General features: G+C 40.5%; 1 protein-coding gene across 1 annotated transcript in view; it reads left to right on the forward strand.

The window, feature by feature from the left end:
• eys (eyes shut homolog) overlaps positions 1 to 22,341 on the forward strand; it is a 200,282-nt gene that overhangs the window by 109,498 nt on the left and 68,443 nt on the right. The window contains exons 28-38 of the mRNA XM_069658919.1: positions 500 to 671; positions 970 to 1,048; positions 1,454 to 1,653; positions 7,975 to 8,099; positions 8,667 to 8,791; positions 9,299 to 9,512; positions 18,105 to 18,295; positions 18,413 to 18,504; positions 20,932 to 21,082; positions 21,220 to 21,332; positions 21,806 to 22,062. Coding sequence (XP_069515020.1) covers positions 500 to 671; positions 970 to 1,048; positions 1,454 to 1,653; positions 7,975 to 8,099; positions 8,667 to 8,791; positions 9,299 to 9,512; positions 18,105 to 18,295; positions 18,413 to 18,504; positions 20,932 to 21,082; positions 21,220 to 21,332; positions 21,806 to 22,062 — 1,719 coding nt within the window. The remainder of the gene's footprint in view (positions 1 to 499; positions 672 to 969; positions 1,049 to 1,453; positions 1,654 to 7,974; positions 8,100 to 8,666; positions 8,792 to 9,298; positions 9,513 to 18,104; positions 18,296 to 18,412; positions 18,505 to 20,931; positions 21,083 to 21,219; positions 21,333 to 21,805; positions 22,063 to 22,341) is intronic.

Raw genomic sequence — 22,341 nt, forward strand, 5'->3', positions numbered from 1 at the left:
ATTGGCGCGCCATGCATCTCAGGATACGTTGGGCCGTGAAGGATGCACCCGATGAATCCTTCGTGGCCCGGGAGAAAGAAAGATGCATTTGTCAGTCGCATCTCAATCGGTTTTCAAATACGGCCTTTGAAGGCTGCAGCCGCTGGATTGGGACACAGGCGTTGTCTGTCTCTGTGTGTCAGCCCTGTGATTGACTGGCCGTCAGTCCGGGGTGTACCCTGCCTCTCACCCAATGACTGGGAAAGCCTCCAGCCCCCGTGATGAGGATAAATGGTATAGTGGATGGATGGATGGGTAGGCCTGTTTAAATGATTTGAGGTTAGAAAACAAAAGCCAGACCTGACAGAGAAACTAATCTGACTTCTTTAATTCTAAACCAGTTTCCTAATCCTTATTGCCCCCAACTATTTAAACAGTTTGATGACTGATTTATTTAAAAGGTCTTTCTTTTGCCAAGTAGTTAAATATTTGATGTTTGACTTAATGCTTCCTCTCCCAGGGGCACGGTGCAACATTGACATCGACGAGTGTGTGTCAACCCCATGCCAGAATAGCGGGACATGCATTGACGCTCCTAATCGATACCACTGCTTGTGTCCCGTCGGCTTCACTGGGCTCCACTGTGAAACAAACATTGATGAATGCATGTCGGCGCCTTGTCTTCATGGGAGGTACAGATTTTTCTCTGTCATTTAAAACTGCAAATTACGCAGAAATTGAAGTGAATTATTTTTAATTACACTGCTTGCCGGCGCGGTGAGTGGAGACATATGTCGCATGTTGTAAGGAGATAATGTGATGCACTTCCAGGTTGTCTCACGGGTGTCTAAATTATAGTGATTTATTCTGTAGAAGTGGAAATACTCATTCATTCATTCATTGAAAAGACTGTATCTCTGCAAGGTTGATTTCATACAGTAGATTGAATTTGATAAATCACGATATAACCCATCTGTTGTGGTCTTTCAGCTGTAGGGATGGAATACATTCATACTCCTGTCTCTGCGAGTCTGGATGGAGCGGCAGCAGATGTGAAACAAACATCGATGTGAGTAGAGCTTCATTGATAAAAACCTGCGGGGTGTTCAATGGCAGGAGAAGTTTGTAATCTTTGTGTGGCCTTTGGTATCACTAACTCTATTGATTGTTCTACAAGAGAAGTCAATTGAACTACCAGGATCATGTAAGCACTGTACAAATACCTGATTAAAAGAAATTGCTTAATCTAACACCTAATTGATTTAAACCGCAGCTTGTGCTGGACTCTGGAGATAACACATCGAGTTGCATTCAGGGTCCGTGTGAGCGTTTAGTTCAATGCATAATCTGATCCTCCGTTTTGTAACGACCTTCTTTTTCTTTTTAAACCGTCCATGCTGTGTTTTAAATGATAAATTATATTTTTTTGGATTAACCTTCATAACATTTTCTCTCTATGTCTGTTCATGCACAGGACTGTGCTGCCAGTCCCTGTCTGAATGGAGGCTCATGCGTGGATCTCATTGATAAATACGCCTGCTTCTGTCAGGACGGCTACACGGGCAAAACGTGTGAGACTGATATTGACGTCTGCAGAGAAGCAGCTTTTAATGTCTCACTGTGCTTCAATGGAGCCACCTGCCTCGACGGTGAGGGGTCAAACTTTACATGCAGGTGAGCTGGTCCACTGTGAAAAGTCTTTTATTGTTTTGATGATGGTGGAAGATTGTCCCTGGATGGAGTCATTGTAATATATATGTTGATTGGAACAACATGCTCTGCTGAGTGCAGCCCGGGTGAATGATTTAAATGTCTCTCCCTTCGTAGGACGTTTAAACTGTGATGACTCACCTGTAACCAAGAATAGACATAGTTTGATTTTGTACTGACAGCAGAACCTGAGTTTTACCTCAAAGGCCAAGAAGGAAATTATTATTATTATAACTAACAAGGCTACATTTTTTAAAGGGAATCCTTTTTAAACATTTTACATTAAAAAGAACTTGTATCTTGTAGTATAAGTCTTATTTTAGTACATCTCTTACTCATTATTTGGAGCTGCTAACTTATTTTAAGATTTGACTCATTATTTTGAGGCACTGAGTTATTATTTTGAGAATCCTTGGCATCCATCCATCTTCTGCTTATCCGGGGTTGGGTCGGGTCGTGGTGGTAGCATGCTAAGCCAGCTAGCCCAGACGTCCCTCTCCCTAGCAACGTTTTCCAGCTCCTCCTGGGGCATCCTGAGGCGTTCCAAGGCCAGGTTGGATATATAATCCCTCCAGTGAGCTCTGGGTCTACCCCAGGTCTCCTTCTGGTTGGACGTGCCTGGAAAACCTCCACAGGGAGGCGCCCAGGAGGCATTATGGTCCCAAGATTCCCGAACCTTGGTATTATTTTGAGAAACTGAATCATTACTGAATGGAACCTTGCGAATGGAACCGACCAATCGTCATTCACCGTCATTCACCTCAGGCTGCCTTCTTGCACGAGCTTGTGGCCAAGTCGTTGTCAAGATTTCAACTTACCATTCTGATACCACCTGGTGATTCTGGCTCGTACATATAAGGCTGAATAACTGATCCTAGAGCAGTCATGTTCTCTACAACTGTGGAGTGACAGTGCGGCGTGGACGCTCCCCTACGTGGGGGAGGGGCTCTCACGGTCACTCCAAATACTGTCAGCCAATCGTGGTTAAGGTCTGACCTTTGAATGGCCAAACAGCTTGTTCGTTTCAGGAGGAAGGAAAGGCTCCGGAAAATAATTAAATTAAAATATGTATACAATATTTAAAACGAAACAAACTTTACCAACGTGATTCAAAAACACATTAGAATAATAGAAAAATGTATCGCATAGCTAAAATATGTCCCTGTTTACTCCCCTTTAAGTTTCTCATTATGTTGTGATAGAAAGTACATTGACATACTTAATCATTATTTTAAGATATTAAATCATAATATTGAGATATTACGTTTTAATCTGTAGAGAGACTAACTCACTATTTTGAGTTTCTCATCACTTTCTGACAGTACAATATACTTAATCAAAGTAATCTAGTTCATATGACTTTTAATGTGAAGGTGTTCTCGGGGTTTTTGCTTGTAATACATCACGCCTCAAACGAGTGTTGCTACAGTAAACAGTACGTGCTCAGTCTTACACAGCAGCACTCCTCTACGTTGGTTTCAGGTGAATCATTACGTTTTAATTGCTGACATGCCGTCCCCTGAGTGATGAAGTGTACCTGAATACAAGGTGTATGTAGTCAGAGTGTGCAGATCTGACACATCGGCTCCCCAGATGCCTTACAGTTAATTACATTGTATAACCCTGTGCTGATGTGCCGCTGTATGCTCAGTGTCACGATTTAATGTATCCCACACTGCTACAACTCCGAATAGGTTGCTGCACTGGATGGTGTTACATATTGATGAACTGGGGCTGCCTTCTGCCTCAGCGCAGCTTTTTCTATGTTTTCTTTATTGAAGACTGATTTGTGTTTAACATGGCGACAATATGGTGTGTAAGTGTGCATTTAAAGATGAATGTGTGCAGGGGAAAACTACACACATTTTATGTGTTACAGTGCCCTTTAGTGTCCTGCTGATCTGCAACATAATGATGTGCATTGTGTGCACTTTCCAGAAAAGGGGTTTCTTTTGCTGAATTTGGACATTCAGTGAAATTGATTGTGATATAAGTTTATTATCACAGGTTGTTGGCCACATTTGGACTCAGAAATCAGCAGTTTTAGAAGCTGTTTCATTTGGAGTTCTTAAAGACTTTAAATTATAGATGGAAAAACAGCATTTTAGCCATTTTTTAGCAGTGTTGATATATTAACATTACTGATTTAAAGTGCATAAATCATTACTATGACAAAAAGAGACACACAAAAAATGGAGGGTAAGGGTGAACAAAGAATGAACAGTGAATGAACAATAAACCTGCAGAGTACAGATCTGTCAATAACAAGGGTTGTGAAACAACTAAGATCCAAACCAGCAGAAATAAAAGACTGCAAAAGTATTAAAATGAGACGGACATTAAGCAAAATTCCCAAAAGCATTAAGCCTAAAATGAAAATGAAAAGAGAAATTAGGCTTTTGTTACAAATTTACACCACCACAAAAAACAAATACAAATGTAGCTGTTGTCTAATGTTAGTCCTTGTAGCTTTAGTTAGTTAATCAGTTTCATGTGATAGCAACTTCCAGTTTTGTGTTTTTGGCAGAGGAGGCTGCCATCTTTATTTATATCACAGACTTTAAAAAATCCTATTAATAGAGTTTCTTTTTAGAGGCCAACATGTTTTCTACATCCACATATTTTTCCACTTGAAAGGACAGGGTTTGGTCAAGCTAGTACTCTGACTAATGGCCTAAAATGTAAAATCAGTCATGCAAGGGTTTCGTGGCTGGAGCACATCTACAAAACATGAAATACAGAGTGTTGTTTTATCTGCATGTTATGTGTGAAGTGGTTCACATTCAATTCTGCACCTGTTCCATTTTCTATCAGTTTATGTTGGTCAGCCGAAAGGTTATGCATGAAACTGTTTTCACATTTTCTGATGTTGTCTCACATTTACTCAGCTGTGCCTCACAGATCTTAACAGATGTTGGATTTCCAAAGAGGAATTTTAGCTTCATGAATACTGCAAAGAGTTTGCGAGCATTTTCTGAAACATAAAACCTTTTTTTTTTGGTAAATTTAAGAATCTTTTTCTCTCTATTTCTTCTGCTTCTGGTGTCAAGTATCCCCACAGACGTTCAGAGGGTGTGCAGGTCTGGTGACTCTGTATGAGAAATCCATCCAGCAGCCAGCAGACCTTGCTCCTCCCTGGCCCAGGTAGCTTTGATGCATGATCAGGCTCATTGTGGATCTGGAAAATGACTGCTCTTCTACAAAGCATAAAGCCAGCAGGGGTGTCATCTGCAGAATTGAGCAGGGCCTCTCTTTGCTCAAAGTTAAGCTTAACCTGCGCTAATCAACAACTCCACAACACAGAACTATTACCACAGCTAAACATTTCCCCTTGATTTACCTGTGGCTTTTATGCACTGCTGAATTAATCCTGTCTGTCCTCCTCAAATAAGGCGCCTGATGTCAAGTTTGTGATGTGCAAACTTAAAGTTGTAATCTCGAAGATCTTAGTTTTATTCCTTGTGGCGGCACATGTGGCGATAAACAGTAATTGCAGGAGCACACTTCCCAGATATCCAGACAGTGTTGCACGTGTGACGTCTATGGTTGGCTCTGGTTGTAATGGTTGCCAATTCTTGATTTTCCCCGCTGACGGTTGCTTTACTTTTTATTTTATTTTTTATCTTTTATTTTTGGGGGGGGCTCTTATGCCTTTGTTTAGAAGGAGGACAGTGGATAGTGTTGGAAACAGGGAAGAGAGAGAGGGGATGACACGTAGCAAACTAACTTAGTGGGATTTGAACCCGGGGGCCGCCGCATTGAGGACTGTAGCCTCTGTATACGGGTCGTGCAACTTAACCATTGAGCTAAACCGTCGCCAACGCTTTCCTTTTTAGACTGCCTTCATCAGACTGTCGAATTATTTTTGTTGTATCTGTAGTCATCGACCTTTTCTTTGTTTGTTCAGCCATAGTAGATTACTATTTACTCGCAACACTTGCACAGACCGGAAAAGCAGCCGCTTAGCTCCGCCTTCCCTCTCTGGCAGACCAACCACTGCTGGCTGATGGAAAACACGTCACTAACTGGGCGCCGCATGTGATTTTTTCCGCGAAAGTTGCCACAGACACCCAGTCTGTAATAGTGCAATGCAAAGGCTTTCATCAGTGGGCCATAGGCTCCATTCTGTTACCTCATTCGGCGATAGATGGAGACTTAACAGACATTCATTTAAATGAGTCTTCGAGTTTATTACTTTAGTTTGCACCAGTAATGTTTTTGGTCTTGATTGGCTCACTTAGAGATGCTGGACCCAGATTTGTCTGCACAAATTAATTAGCAGTAATGACATTAACACAGAGAGGGCTATATTCCAGCTACAGACAAAACAAGCAGGAGCCTTAGTTCCTTACTTAGCCGTGCATTGGCATCATCATCTGTGAACTGGGCGGATCAGTGTGTTCTCTGAACTTCATTTAGGTGTTTTAAATAATATCCTGTGCCAGGAGTGATTTGTCGTGGGCGTGTCACTGTTGACTTAAGGATCTGTTGTGTTTATTTAGCCGACAGTGTGCATGTTAGACTAATGCAGCGTTCATTATCTTGCTCTTTACAGACATGAGTTGTTCAGATTTAGCTTAATGCAATAAAAGGAAAGACAGTATGTTCTTATGTAAATGTATTTATATTGGTACAGATACTTTGTAAGTCCCCACAGACCCCACAGACTGTGTGACAATATTATACCGGCTTAAAATGATAAATTAAAAGTTGTACCTTATGTTAAATAAAACAATGTTTGTAAATGTTTACCCAACCATATTGCTTCTTTCTCACAAAGCAGCTGAATTTAGAGTTTTGGTTTATTTTGTTCTCTCTTTTTTTATTTTGTACGAGTGTCCTGATGAGTAAAATTGAATTTAATTCTGGATGCAATACACCTGCTGCTTTCTCCTCGGCACTCAAAATAAGCAATGCATTGCCAAATTTCACTCCAAATAATCATTTGTTTTGTGTTTGTTTTGATCGTGTCAGTGATATTTTGACACCCTGTGGTCTCACATTTTATTGACCATTAGCACTAAAGTAAGTGTGAGTTAGGGCATGAACAGTTTAAACTGAAGCCACGCTTAGTTTATCACCCGCTTTTCTGATTCCACTGCTGTGTCAAGATTAAATTACATTGTTTAAAGTGGCAGTAAGCAACACGTACATTCCAATATAAAAAACATTCCACCTCTCTGTATTACACCAAACATGCACGCGCATTTTGAGACTGGTGTGTGCTGCGCAGCCGTTGTGCGGTGCATCTCTCTGCAGCACCGAGGCAAGGAGAGAGAGAGATGCTGTTTATTCCAAAAAGTTCACTATATGGCAAAATGTTCAAACACTTGGTGTGGACCACCTTGTTGGGGCTTAGTGCTAACGTTAGCTGTTACTGTAAGGGCCCGTTCAGACAGTTTTAGCTTTTTTGTCATTATTTTCAATGAGACGGACGCTTTTTGCGCGCTGCTTTTGCGTTGCAGAGCGGCTCGCGTTTTTCCCCTCTGTGCGCCTCATGTTTTTGAGGAAAAGCTCTGAGCTCCTCAAGTTTAAAAAACTTCAACTCAAAGCAGAAAAGCGCCCGACGTCATTTGCGTGTTTTCTGATTGTCTGTCTGATCGGGGCCTATGAGCTACCGTTACCTGTCAAGAAGGAACAGGGCGACCTCTGCGTTGCTTCGCTCTTCAGCCCCGAACACTTCCACTCGTCCGATCCCTCTTTTTACTTCACGCTCTCTTTGTAGCTTTTTTCTCCTCCGTGCTCTTCCTTCTTTTTGCTTCTTTAGCAGTATATGTCGTTGTCGGCAATGGAGGTACAGGAAGTTTACCGCAAGTTGCCATAGCTCCTGACTGACACAACCCTCGTGTGCGTGCTGCTGACACAAGTCATATAGAAGCCGGATGACGCTAGTTTGCACAGAGTTGCTATGGTTGGCTATTTACATGTAAAGCTAACCCTGATTGGTTGTTTGATTCAGACCAGACACATTTTTTAACAAACTAAATATAAAGGTGTGGTGCTCACAGTCACAGATCAGCAATCATTTCAATTTAAGATTGTTAGGGAAATGTTATGATCAACATTTGTTATTTGAACCAGATTCTTATGAAATAATGTTGCCTGCTGTAGCTTTAACTTTGACATTGTGTTCTCTGCCCAAAAAGAACATACTGTAAAAAGTGAAGTTAAGATAAACAATCAAAATAAGTTCTTCTTCCAGGTACAGTGTGTCAGACCATCATGCAGGAGGTGACAGCGTTGTGAGACAGCCAAACAGTTTTTAAGTGTGATATGTTTTCTTAGCTGTCCTCCAGGTTTCATGGGAGACTTCTGTGAAATGGATGTTAACGAATGTTGCTCAGCGCCCTGCCACAACGGAGCCATTTGCCAAGATCTTATTAATAGCTACGTCTGCCACTGCAGGTCAGGTGAGTCACTCAGACATCCTGCGAGTCTCGCACTTTGATTTGAAACGATGCAGCCAAAGCACTTTGGTTTTCTTTCTAAGACCTGTTAAAGGAAACCTCTGTGACTCATGAACACAATTTCTGAGATACAGCATCGCTGGTAGGACGTTTTCATAAGAGAACGAGCCCCCTACATGCACTCACTGTGCCCTAGATGTGGTGGAATACAGTTTACCGTATGTAAACCACGTTAATAATAATAGAACGCCTGTATCAGATTGAAAGGGGCCATCTAAGTGTCACTAAAGGTAACCGTAATGCCTGCAAAGCTTCATTCAAAAGTCGTCCACTTTTCTCCAGGGACAAATTTGTAGTCATACAGTAGTGAAAAAGACGATACAGCCCGGGCTCATTAAAATGTATGTGGCATCTTACTCTTTAGTGAAAGCCTTTTCTTGTCTTTGTATCTGTGTGAACCCAAAAAGAAGCAAATCAATGTAGGAGAATCTGATTGATATTCACTTCAGAGGGTGGAAGTGGGGGAGCCTGGGCTCACCACTGCACTCTGTGGGCTTTTGTTCCTGGCAGGTTGGACAGGCCTTCACTGTGAGGATGACATTAATGAGTGCCTTCCTCAGCCCTGCAACCAGGGGATCTGCATTCAGAATGATCCGGGCTATGGCTACACCTGTTTCTGTCGTCCTGGATTTGTGGTGAGGCTCCCCACCTTGTTCCCCATCGCCATCTCTTTTTTTCTTTTTTTCACCTTTAATTCTCTTCAGCTTCAACTGTTGATTCCTGTTTTCTTTGCTAAAATGCGGAAAATTGTATGATTACCTTTTTCATTTTTGGATGTCTGATGATCCTTCCCGTTTTAAAGCAGGTACATCAGATGTCTTTCTTGTGCAAGAACACAACGTGTGATTTTTTTAATAAAAAATAAAAATACATTTACACCACCAGATAAATTTACACACTCAGAAGTTTCTGAGAAAATAAATTACGCTACTTTAGATTTTAATGTTGCACATAAAAAATGAACCATGTTTTATCACTTGGTTGGTTTTGAAGCCTAAAAAAAGCCTTGTTTTCATTACATAATTCCATGTTCCCCACTAAATGCACACTTTATTATTCAAGCTGTGAACATTAAGTCCTATTTAGCATTTCATCGCAGAATTACTCCACACATCTAAAGCTTGTTTATTTCACGTACACAGGGGAGGAACTGTGAGCACAACTATGACGACTGCCTGTTGAGTCCGTGTCCAGGAGCGTTTTCTTGTGTAGATGGCATCAACAAGGTCAGCTGCCTGCCTCCTGCTACGGAGGCTGTTCCCTTGGCGACTGTACTCAAGAACATCACTCGCGGCTCCACACCCAGAGTGCCGACGCCAACACTCGGCCCGGCACAGACAGCTGAGCCGTCTGCAGGTACAGACAACACTGTAGGCTACATGTAGTAGACTACAACTGCTTTATGGAGTTTGTTACTTTAACTTGAACATTTCAGAGGTGAACACTTTATATTTTACTCCACTACGTCTGTCTGTGTCAGTTATCATTACTAATAAGATCAAAATATAAAGGCTTATAAAATACAACCTACTGCCAAAGGTCGAACCAATGCTTTCCAATTTTTTAAAATTTGTGACTCCTAATAATAAGTTTGATTATAGAAATGACAATAATGATTATTATAAGAATATTAATAAACTTTCTTTTTATAGCACATACAAGAAACACAGCTAATAGTGATTTGCAGTAATGAAATGTAAAAACAGAAATAATGAAAGTAAAAACAATGTTACTGACATACCAATAATAAGATAGTAAGTGCCCACTAGATGATAAGATTAAAAAAATGTCCCAAAAAAAATAAATATATATATAAATAGAATACGAATTATTAAATGGGAAATGAAAACCAAGCAGGCAATTATAAATAAGATAAAAATATAGATGAAAATAAACACAGAATAAATAACAAAAGATAATACATAACCCACTAAATAATGATAATTATAAGTTATAATATAAGTTAAATACTTAAATTCATGGGTGCGAAGCAGAGTTAGAAAAACCTCCTGTTACACCAAAGTCAAAGTTTGTTAAAGGCGAAAATGAACAAAATTATAAAAGAATTTAGCAAGTTGGCTCAGGAGGAACAGCGGGTCGTCCACTGATTACAAGATCATTGGTTCTATAATCTGCTCCTTCAGTCGGCATGTTGAAGCGTGCTTTGGCAAGATGGTGAAACTCCCAAAGGCAAAGCTTTTCATGTATGATAACATAAAGCTTTAGAAGGCATCGTCATTAGTCTATGAATGTGTGTGTGAATGTTGACATGTAGTGTAAAGCGCCTTGAGTGGCAGACAGATCAGGAAGGCAATATATAGACCATTCACCATATCTATAGGAGGTGTGCTCTATAGCTTTCGGGCAAAAAATTGCCAAAGCCTGAATCCCAGATTTTCTTTCTACTGGTGCCGAGAACCTCCAATAAACCAGCAGCCGAAGATCACAGTGTTCTGTAAGACACATAGTTAACAACAGAGTTAGCGATGTAGCTTAGTCCTAGCCCATTAAGGGCTTTGTATACAAGCTTAAAATCAATTCTAAATGTTAGAAGAAGCCAGCGCAGAGCACTTAGACTGGAGGAATGTGCTCTTTTATCTCACCGCTCTAATAGTCGAGCTGCCGAGTTTTGAATGCGCTGAAGCTCTCAGTGTTTTTTGGGAAGGCCAGTAGAAATGCATTACAGTTATAGAGTCGGCTTGATCAAGGTTTCTTGCATCTCTTAGTGATCATAAATGGTTGTCCTACACCTTTTAATTAGGTGGAAAATTATGTTTTCAAACCTTTGCTTAACTTTGGCTCTAAAATACCATCAAGACCTGTAAACTCTGATTTACCTCAGGGAATTAATTCCCCCAGATCATTAAACAGTGTTTCTCTTTTGGTTTTAGGTCCAACTTCTAGGATTTTAACTTCTAACTTTTAACTTCAGGTAATTATTGCTTATCATTTATTCATTGCTAGAACACAGTCGGTAAAGGAATTAGAGGCTGCGGCATCATTTGGATCAGCAATGATGTACAGTTGTGTGTCATGCACATATCTACCTATGCCTACATCGTGCTGCACCATAATGTTGCAGGGTTTACCATAATTGATGTGCTTCTTCACAGTCTTATCATCTATTTCTTTTGTAATCCACAGCTCAAAAACACGTAGTGTGCAGAACCTCCTCAAGTATGATTCGATTGCAGACCTTATACACACGCAGTATTTTATCATTGTTATATTGCTGCTTCTACTTATATAAAGGGTCTGAACTCTTCTCTCTCAGCACCACATTTATCCAGTGTATGCTGCAGAATCCCTGCTCCTTATAAACTGTTTTTAATGCTGTTTGATTTAGTAACAAAGACTTTTTAACTTTAAAGGTTTGATACAATAAAGAGTTTCAATTTGGCTTCAGTTGAAATTAGATTTTCATTTTAAACTTTCTCGGATAAGTAAGAACTTTAAATCAGTATGATAACGAATTATATTTATACACACTCATGGCTTCTGGAAAGGGAATCATTTTGATGAACAATTACTTCCTTACTAAGAAGAACACCTGTTACCTTAGTGATAGATCTGCTGAAATATGGCGGCGGATCAGGAACGTTTCTCGCTCCCATCACTCTGCTATCACTTCTATTAACATTATGTGTGCAAGAAAGTGACACTAAACTTTTTTAATTGGTAATCAATTAGACCAATCAATTTGTACTGTAGGTGGTGCAGGGATTTTTAATGACAAATGACAAAGCTATCCTTCCCTTGTCCTTCCCTCCAAACATTTCTGCTGCACAAGGTTTGCCAATTTCAAAAGAGAGGAGCCTCCCGCTGAGGCGGCACTCCAAATGTGATTTTAGAGGCTTTGGAACAGAGCAGGAAATGATATATTAGGTTTGATTGAGAGATTGTCATAGTTTGTGCAGCTGTGGTTGGAAACAAAATGTGTTTTTAGCTTGCCAAAAGTGCACTTTCTATTTCTATTTGAGGCAATAATTTCAAATTGTGATAAGACCAATTTCTATTTGGTGATTTATCCTTGAACACTCAAATGGCAGACACAGAACACAGTGTGTTATACATTATTGGTATTGGATTCAGTCATCTATGTGAGAGGAGGAATCGGGAGCACTGGGCAGATTGTTACTCCTTGACAGATGAGGTCTGTCTACCTTTGAAACTGTTCACAGAGCTGTAAAACAGACCTATTGAACACAGACGAGCTTGAACCAATTCAGTGCGACACTCTGAAAATCACTGTGGGCCAGAAATAATGGAGTCCTCACAGCTGCACCTGATCCAGCCCTCATCCAGAGCGTGTTGCATCAGTTTACAGAGGGTTAAATATACACTCCAGAAGATGGTGAAGAAAAACAAACCAGAGCATCTACACTCAGAAAAATCTCTTCGCTCTATAACATATAAGCTCATAATCAAAGTACGTACGTTTAAAAAGAAGAGGACCCAGAAACTCATGAGTTTATCTAACTAGGTCACCATCTCAACGCATGCAGTGCCCTTGGTGCTGCTTGAAATAGACTCAGACAGTGCTCCTTTAAACCTAAGACTGCTCCACAACCTTTGAAAGATACCAAGCCAATGGGAATTTAAACATTGTTGGGGTAGTTTATGTGGTAATTCTTCTAATTATGTCATTTGGGGTCTTATGTACATGAAAGTAAGCATCTCAAAGTATGGAAAGTTCGTTCAATTCAAATTTTAAATATATACATTTAAATGAGAGCTTTCCCTTTTATTGGGTTTGAATTGGGCCTGGTTAAGCTTAGATATGTATTACAAAAAATTACACATTAATTCTGCAAGCCAATGACTGTATATAAAGATGGATGGTGCATCTCCATCTGCTCTCATTGTACGAAATTGAAGCCATAATAGCCCCTGTGATAGGCGCTGCCATCTTGCGATGGTGACGTCATTTGGAGCCAGAGTTGTGCAGTAGAGATCGGCGGGTGGAGCCGCCGTAGCCACTTCCGCTAACCAAAACACACTTAAATTACCAAAACCTGGCAAAGGTCCCGCACGTCGGTGTATTTAACAGCAGAACAGCTTCTTGTGTTGGTCTGAAGCAGACGTTCACAGATATGGAAACTTCAGTGACTTTAGTGATTGTTTGAGTCACGTCTCCTCTCGCCGTTCCTCCTCTGCTCTGCTCACCCGGAACAGATCGGCTGCAGGAGCTGGATTTGTCAACAGAGCTGTCAATCATCCTTTTTACAGCATCAGATAACTAATTAAAAATAAACTTGTCAGAAACATGAACCCTTGGACATAAATTAGCATGATAAGGCCACAAGTGTTGACTGTCAACCGCAGTTTTTTACAGCAGGTGTTCTCCATCGCTTGAGGGACTATCCATGATATTTCGCTACATAGCCAACATTTAGCTTTGTTATTATAGCTTTTAAACAAATAGGGGCATCTCTGCTAATGTGTTTGCTAACAGTAAAACAATATGGATCGCAAAGCATTTTGTAGGTTGCAATGTTACAACTAAGCAGGCGCTTTTGTCCAAATCCGAGCACATCAGAGAGTTAATACAACACAAGCAACAATCAAGACAGGAGGGAACAAAGTCAGATCACCGTAAAGTGACAAACTGAAAAGTTCTGATTGAATTTTTCAGATGGAAGAGCTTCTGCTTCCTTTCTCTGATTCTAAATCAGACGACTTAAACGTAGCTGCTGTTTAGGGCTGCACTTTTTACTATTTCAAGCCAAATTTCACAACTAAAGGATGAGCTTTGATTGGAATTGTATCTTGATTTTTGTGTAAAAAGTACATTTAGTTTAGTTCAGAAGCAACTAAAAATAAACGTCATTCCACAGAATGAGCCGATTGTCTTCTGGTCTTCTGGGTTTCTTTTTTCCCCATCACTGTACATGTATTGCTGAGCTGCACAGTATTTAAGCTCTGCGATATGAGAGCTGATGGGAATCTAGAGAGGACACCACTGGTGGAAGGAGGCTTACTGCAGCTAAGCCACGATTTGGTTGACTTTCTTTGGAGCGATCACCACAGCACCGGTGAAGAAGCCGTTATCTTTTGCTGCCACGTGTAGCGGAAATGAAATTACTTAAGCTCCTCAAAATCAAGTTGATGAGTAAGAGGTTAGCCGGAGGGCCAGTTCAAACATGTGCTACCTGAATGGGAGCAGTCACCTTGTTAACCTTCAGTGAAACATGCACATATTTGTTCTGTGAAGCACTAATTTATGTTTGCATGTTTATTTTTATAGTCTGTTCCTAATTGAGTTGGCAGAGCCTGATTAGTGTGCCTATAACGGTTTTGATATATTCAGTGACACAACTTTGAGCGGGACTCATAATGACACTCGCGTGGTGAACACAGTCATGAATATTCATGAGGAGAAAGCTCAGTGAGATGAAATAAGTGTCTAAATGCGTCATTTCAGCTACAGTTTATGGCCTCTGTGCTCCCATACAGTACTGGCGAGTGCGGTGCGTTGGAGTAATGTCATCAGTTATTTTTAAAACCAGACAGCAAAGATATAATTAGAGACTCTCTTTGAAGAAGAAGCCATATTATATTTAGGATTTGACTCCTCGGTATGTCTCAGCAGTGTAATAATGTTCACCTAAATCTTCTTACATAAGTGAATAAGAGACATTTTCTGCGCAGTTTCATAGGTACAGTACAGAATGACCTTTTGCCTTCCCTCAGGGCTCTGAAATTACGAGGGTCCAGGAATGGTCCTCAGTAGTATTTTATCTCCGTCCTGTGACAAGTTCAATCAGTCAGTCTATTACCTTCCCCCGATAAATCACGGGCAAATCAGGACTTACATGCTTTTTTTTAAATCAATGGGGCATTAAGTCTACATCAATTAAACCTCTACGTCCAAACTCTATCATCGTATTAATTGATCTTAAGTTTGTGTTTCTCAAAATATATTTTTATTCTCCTGGTATATCTTCTACTTTAACCTGACTGACATCTGCACAGAGTCTGTGCTGCAACACTGAGCTCCAACTTTCCGAGTTACATTAAATATGAGCCATATCAATTTTCTCACCTCTTTTATGGACGTGTATCAAGACCAGCCCTAGTGAAATCTAATCTGAAAGATTTATGTAGAGGAATATTTCTACTGAGATGACGCTTTTCCTTCCGACTAAAACTAGAAAAGCTTTTGAACTTAGTACCGTAGTGACAAGCTCCTTAGCAGAGGTGGGATGTAACAAAGTTTGAATTAATTTCTGTTCTTAAGTAAGGTTTTCAGGTTTCTGAACTTTGCATGAATATTATTTTTTAACTTATACCTTCTGCATTTTTTACACCAATATCTGTACTTTCTACTCCTTTCTACGCTTTAATGTATTTAAGGGGAGTCATTAGTATTTTTTCAATGCATCTGTCAGGTTTGAGGTATTAAACAAAGAGGCAGAGGAGGACCCAGATGCAGACCTCAGTTTTTTAATAAACTAACAGTCAAATTAAAAGGGCAGGACGGAGAGTCTTAATTCCAACAAAAAGACAAAAAAGAAAATCAAAAGGCAGAGCAAAAAGGCTTACTGCGTGATTCAGATAACAGAAATAATCCAAAGGAAAAAATACAACTGGTGGAAACATACCGGGGAGCCACAAGGAAACAGGGTTGACACAAGTTGCACTGAGAATGACGATGATCGGTAGAAGAAAGGTTTCACAGAGATAGAAAATAACAAACTGACAAAGACACGGGCAGACAAAGACTGTATGCACTGAGGGGAACCAGGGACAGGTGAGAGCAATCAAACACAGGTGGAAACAATAAGGGCTGGGCACACAATCACCGGGACGGGAAACGAAACAAAGGAAGGAAGTAAAGCAACACAAGGGCGTGAATAACAAAATAAAACAGGAAATGCTTTTAGAACAATGAAACACAAAACCAAACAAGAGCAACTCATGACAGCATCATTGTGCGCAGCCTGCCTAACATCAAGATCAATTTCAACCTCAAAGAATGGGACAATAACACACAGAATAGACGGTTCCTTGGTGTATCCATCAGTGCATATCATGCACAAAAGATAACATAATGAAAATGGCAGAAAAGATGTCACCAGCATTGAGAAGGGATGGATGAGAGTGAACCAACATTGCCGAGGCCTTCAGAGCAACAAGAAATTCCCCGTCCAGCTGATTTGCAAATGGGACCAAAGTTTATTTCACGTTTTTTAATTTATTTGACGTTTGAAAATCTAAGTTAAATAGTCGCCCAGTATGATGTAATGTTCAGTTAGCATTGCGCCAAAACAGCTGGTAGAAATGTCCTTCAGAGGACAACTTCATACTTTTATAAAGAGCCGGAACTTTTTCAACTATTTCCCATTAAAGAAGTTGAATCGTTTCTTTTGCCACCACTGCTCCTTGATCAGCATTATGTTAAACTGGCGCTTCGCATAACAAGATACTTAAAGTGAATAAACAGGCGTACAGTTTATATTGTACACATTTACAATTTAGATCGAGCCCAACTTTACACGGATGAGAAATCTGGTGCTAGTACCAAAGGTAAAGGAGACCTTTAAAGGAAGAACCGACGCTAACTGCTAATGAGGTAAGATCGTGCCTCCTGGCAGCAGCCTCAGACTGCATCAAAGAGTACAACAGACCAAACAAGGCTTTAAAATTAATGAATAGCTTTGTCTCTGAGGGGTAATTTTCCATCATCAGCATTGGCAAACCCCATTGTCAGGAGTGAGGCAGTAGACAGCGCAGCATTGTTGCTGTGTGCGTTTATCCTCATTAATTCACAGATCACAGTGGGTCTGCTCCCGATAATTCTCGCTTTTTCTGTCAGGGGGTTTTTCCGCGGGGTATTGGTCATATTGCTCTCCGGAGAAAATGGGGGTATTTAGGTTAGCTTGTTTGCCAAACGCCCTGAGGGGCCCACTGTCAGATCAAACGGGGCCTGGCCTATTAGGACCTGACGTGTAACAAATATTGATAAAGGTCTTACTTGCAGCAGCCCGATTAATCATGGCAGCAACTTTAAAGGAGCTTTGCTGATTTCTCCTGTGTAATGATTTTTTTTTTCCCAGATAAGAACAGACAGAGCATGAGACAGGTGCATCCAGGAGTGCTTTTCATTTTAACAGGCTCTCCGCTTTGACTTTTCAGCAACAAATTGCACTACTTCCCTCAAATGAGAAATATATTGAGCATGAGCACCCGTAATGCTCGCCTCCAATTGAAGTCTGTGCCAGTCTTTTAAGTTTGTCTGCGTCACTACCCCCAATAAGCTCGCGGGCAGTGGAACTTTTACTGAAATACCCCATAATTGCCCATTCTCATGGATGATATAAGCCAAGTTATTCCACTATAAAATGAGGCATGTAATAAACTTGTGTGAGTTTGTTCATTTTAGCCAAGACTCTCGCATCTAATAGAGTGTCATTTGCATGCTTCACAGCTTTTGGCAAATGAGACTATTTACAGTATACCAGTGCAGATAAAAAGTGTGATGTAACCAAAAGCCCTTAAAGGCTTTTCTCAATAATTATCCACTTTTTAGCCTCTCCTTCCCACACTAAATCGCCTGTATTCAGTCCATGTTGCCAAGGTTTTTTCAAGGATGCAGGTCACATTTACATTTTATGCCTCAGCATACAGTTGCGTGTGCAACGGCAGAGTAACAAAACCATAACTTCCACATTCAAGCCTCAGTGGCAACAAAGATCTGCCCTGCTGAGGCGTCCTTATCCAAACTCTGAATCTTATTAACTCTGAGGTTGTTGCTTTGTTTCTCACCCGGTGCACCGGACCTCCCTGTGGAGATGGCGAGTGAAAGGTTGAATAGTTCTCTCAGGGATCAATAGACAATCTTCGCAGAATTTACAGTAAAGATGCAAAAAAAAAACTGCAGTCTATCTTGCTTTTGCTTTTCCCTCTTTAATTATCAGCTTTCCTTCTTCTTTTTTAATTTCCTAGATACAAGCTACGTTCACTACTTTGGGAGTTCATACCTGGAATTTGAGGGCATTGACCTCAGCGCACTCAACAACATTACTGTGAGATTTCAAACTGAAGCGGAACGAGGAACTTTGCTTTATGTGGACCAAGGACCTGCTAATGGCGACTTCTTTTTCATGAAACTCTTCATCCTGGATGGAGTCTTGCAGGTAAGAACTCTGGTCATCATCCATTATTTTTTGCTCATGTTTTCCCAGGTATTTCTGCTATTACATGCCCAGTTTATAGAGCAGTGACATGAACACCATCTTTAATCTACGTTTCAGTATGCCTTTTGCTGTAACGAAGATGAAGAGGTTAAACGGATCAGCACATCGATTCAAGTTAATGACGGCGAGGTTCACATGGTTAACATCAGGTATGTTCTTTTCAATTATCCTCGTGAGTGTGACAGTTCAGGTCTGCGCTGCAGTAAATTCATGCTCAGCCTGTTTATAAAAGAGGAAATGCCGCTGCAATTTGAAGTAAAAAGAAAATATCAGAAGTTATAATTTCCCTTTATAGCTTCTAATTTCTAGGGAATGATATAAACCCCTGATGCTGTGTATCTGCTTCAGGCAAGAATGTTTTCTATTGGGGGAAAAAGGAAGCACATTCATGATAAGCTACTTAGTAATATACATTTTTTGTTCAAATAGTGTAGCACCTCAGGTGGTATCAGCTTGATCCTCAGTTATCCACTCATTTCAAGTGTGGCAGATTTTAAAAGAGAAGGACTAATACTGGGGGAAGATAGAGGCCTGTAATTGGCAGGAATCACCAGACTGGGAATTTAGATTTTATTACAAAATGGGTTTCCATTTTAAAGAAGTAAAACAAACGTCAGAATGTGCCTATTAAAATGCATTAGTGATCACTGACCATGTTTTATTGGCTGTTCTAAAGTCTTCATTTGCAGTTTTTCATTACGAAAAGATTAACAAGCAAGAGCCGAGCACAAAATCAATGTTTAAATGATTTAAAGTGAGGCTGTGCCCCCTTTAGTTATATTGTTCCTAAGCCCATGTGCAATCTGGCTGCCGGCCCTCTCCATTATATTCTGACATGAGAAAGATTGCGGTTTAGTTTCAGGACACAAAGTTTATTATGTAGGAGCGAGAAGCTGAAACAAAGTGGCTAATGTTTGACTTATATCAAGTCAGTTTACTTTGCATTTGAGGAGAGAGTAGCGACTTTATTTAATATTGCAAAGAGACCGTTTAATCATTTTTAGCAGAACTAAAAGATAATAGCTGGTAAAACATTCTTTACTGAAGGTAATTATGAACATGCTGTGCCAGAGGTGAGCAAATTATGTCCTGTAGAGACAAAGCCGAGTGGGAAGGTTGCCCCGTGATTCTTGGCAGTGAGCTGCACTGCCCTAAATATGCAAGAGCATCTAGAAAAGACCTATCAGGTTTAAGGACTTCAAGGCTCCACCCCTGTTTTTTTTAGGTAAGAAAAATACAACAGCAGTACGAATCAATCATAATGTTCTGTACCAACCCCTTGGAGGCATCGCAAGAAAGAAAGCTGTCATAACCAGAGGGTTGGGAGTTTGGAAAAATGGTTCCTGGTGTCACTAAGCAAATTCGTTGTAATTGTCTGACGGCCGAGTCCGTCCATCTTTGTCTGATTTGACCCAGAGCTACAACACCATGGCCATCCTCAACGTCACCGCCTAACTCATTATAGACTTTTAATATATCTTCCCGTCAAAGACTCTTTTCAATATGTTAAATAGAAACCCGGTGGGGCTGACTTCTCAAGGACAGTGAGCACAGTGCCCTCTGGCTGCGGGCCAGGCCGCTCTGGCAGGCTGCTTCTAAATTAACCGCTTCTCCACGCCGGCTCTGGAGGAAGGACTTATGCAGCTCCGAGTTAGTGCCCCGAGTGTTTAGCCGCGTATGCAACAGCCTGCAAAGTACGGGCTTAACAAATCAGACTAGATTGCTTCGCGGGGCTCCGAGCTTCCACTCGGGAAACAAGGGGTATCAGGAGACACTGGGGAGGAGACTGTGCATCTGTGGCCTGAGTACCCTCAAGCTGCACATGCTTGGTCCAGAATGTGCACTTAGGTAATTATCTGATCTCCCCTGTTGTTTCAAAGTGGAGAATTGGTTTTTGAAATCTATGAATGGCTGTGGGGTGGGTCCAAAATAGTTGTGTGAAGGTGTTTGAGAGAAAACAAATTAGAGTTCTGCAGCAACACCTCAGAAAAAAGGATTGTGATTAATGAGTGTAAACAGAACAATTACACGCATTTATCACAGTTTATAAATTTGAGCATTGAGTGTTTCACTCCACTTCTCCGAGGACAGTTAACAACTCTGAAGTTCTCGTTGAAAAGTTTTTATGAATCACTACAAACAAAGGATTTAATATATTCTGTTGCATGAAGTTGATGGCATCTCTTTCAGCAGCCCAGCTCAAAAGCAAATGGCCTGCCCTTGTAGTTTAAAAAGCTTTTTTCTTTCTCTTATTATCAAGATAAAACCTTTTTTTCCCCCTAATTTGTAGTGCGGGCCATTTTTTAATTTTTGAAAGGGAATTAATTATCCTCTTATCAAGGCCACAAAGGTTCTTTCCTTTACAGCTTCAGAGAAATAGATGGATTATTTTTTTAAATATATTTTTGTGTAATTGTCATGAAATCCTAAAAAGAGAGAACAAAGAGTCATGTGCTGCTGAGAAAATGATTACTGAAAGAACTTCACACTAAATGACCTATTTAAATCCTAGAGTGAAAACTCGTATACCTCTTGTTGGTGTACGTTCGACTTCATGTTTTCATTCTGTCCCCTAGACAACACCTGACCCCTTGTGAAGCACAGCTAACCCTCTCTGGTCATGAGAAAATCAAAAGCACAGCGAGTAATTACTGGCTGGGGCATATGATCAAAAGAACAAACCACGTCTTCACGGGTGGTCTGCCACAACAATATCGACACAATGAGGTAAGACTTATCGTAGTGTGTGCTCCCTCAACTACAATTATGACGTTCTGAGAGACAAATGTGCTTAAAACGTTCATGAATTTTACAAAATTTTATAAAATTGTCTTATTGAAATATTGTTTTTTGTTCTTCCTTAGAGAGCGAAACCTTTCCACAACTACACCGGCTGCATGGAAATAATTGAGATGAATGAACGGAGGAGCTTTTACACTTCTGATGCGATTGCTGGCAGCAACATAGACCGATGCAGGTAAAGTCTCTGGATTCTACAAAAATCATTGGCCTCATCATGAGATCTTCTTTTGATTTAATAAGCTCTCAGATTTTAGGTTTTTATTGTAAAACACAGTTGGTAGTTAACAATAACCAAAAATTCCCACATGAAAAAAACATTTCCCTTTGCTTCAAGTTATCCCATCTCTTTCTTCCCTCCTTCTCCCGTCTATCTTCAACTTTTACTAGTGAATACAGAAGCAAATGTCCCTAAAATATTCCCCAATAAGCTAATGATTCGATCATTTAGTATGAAATAAGCACCAAAAACCAAAGTTCATTTTATCAGATGTAGTGGAGAAAATCAGCTTGTTGTCCACCTGATAAATGACTGCACTTTTCCTCAACAGGAAACAGTAGCTGCACTAGAATATTTATAGCCTTAAAAGCCAGTAATTATACATTTTGAACTATAATTTTCTGCTCTCAGACATTTGTCCAATGTTACAGATATAGTTTGTACGTCACAGAAGCCTCCACGCCATCTTCCTCGAGTTTGACAACTCCACCAACCATCGCTGACACAGTGAACAAAACAACAATGGCAGCTCCCACACAAACACCAAAACGTCCTCTGAATGAATCTCAGCTTTGCCACGAAGGTCTTTGCCGCAACGGAGGAACGTGTCATCAGCTGCAGCTGTCTGGTGGAGCTCTGCCGTCCTGTCACTGCCCACTTCACTTTACTGGAACTTTCTGTGAGAAAGGTAGGAAAGGTTTCACATGACAGAGTCTCCATGTTCTTATATGTGATCCATTGGGGTGGATGGATGGATAGATAGGTAGATGAATGGATGGATGGATGGGTGGATGGGTGGATGGATCATAGTTAGGTAGATGGATGGATGGATGGACAGACGGACGGATAGTTAGGTGGATGAATGATGGATAGATGGATAGTTAGGTGGATGGATGGATGGATGGATGGATGGATAGTTAGGTGGATCATAGTTAGGTAGATGGATGGATGGATGGATGGATGGACA

The sequence above is a fragment of the Semicossyphus pulcher genome, unplaced genomic scaffold, assembly GCF_022749685.1.
Source record: "Semicossyphus pulcher isolate SPU_LCO1_2020_fin unplaced genomic scaffold, fSemPul1.0.p SCAF_12, whole genome shotgun sequence".
NCBI lineage: Eukaryota > Metazoa > Chordata > Actinopteri > Labriformes > Labridae > Semicossyphus > Semicossyphus pulcher.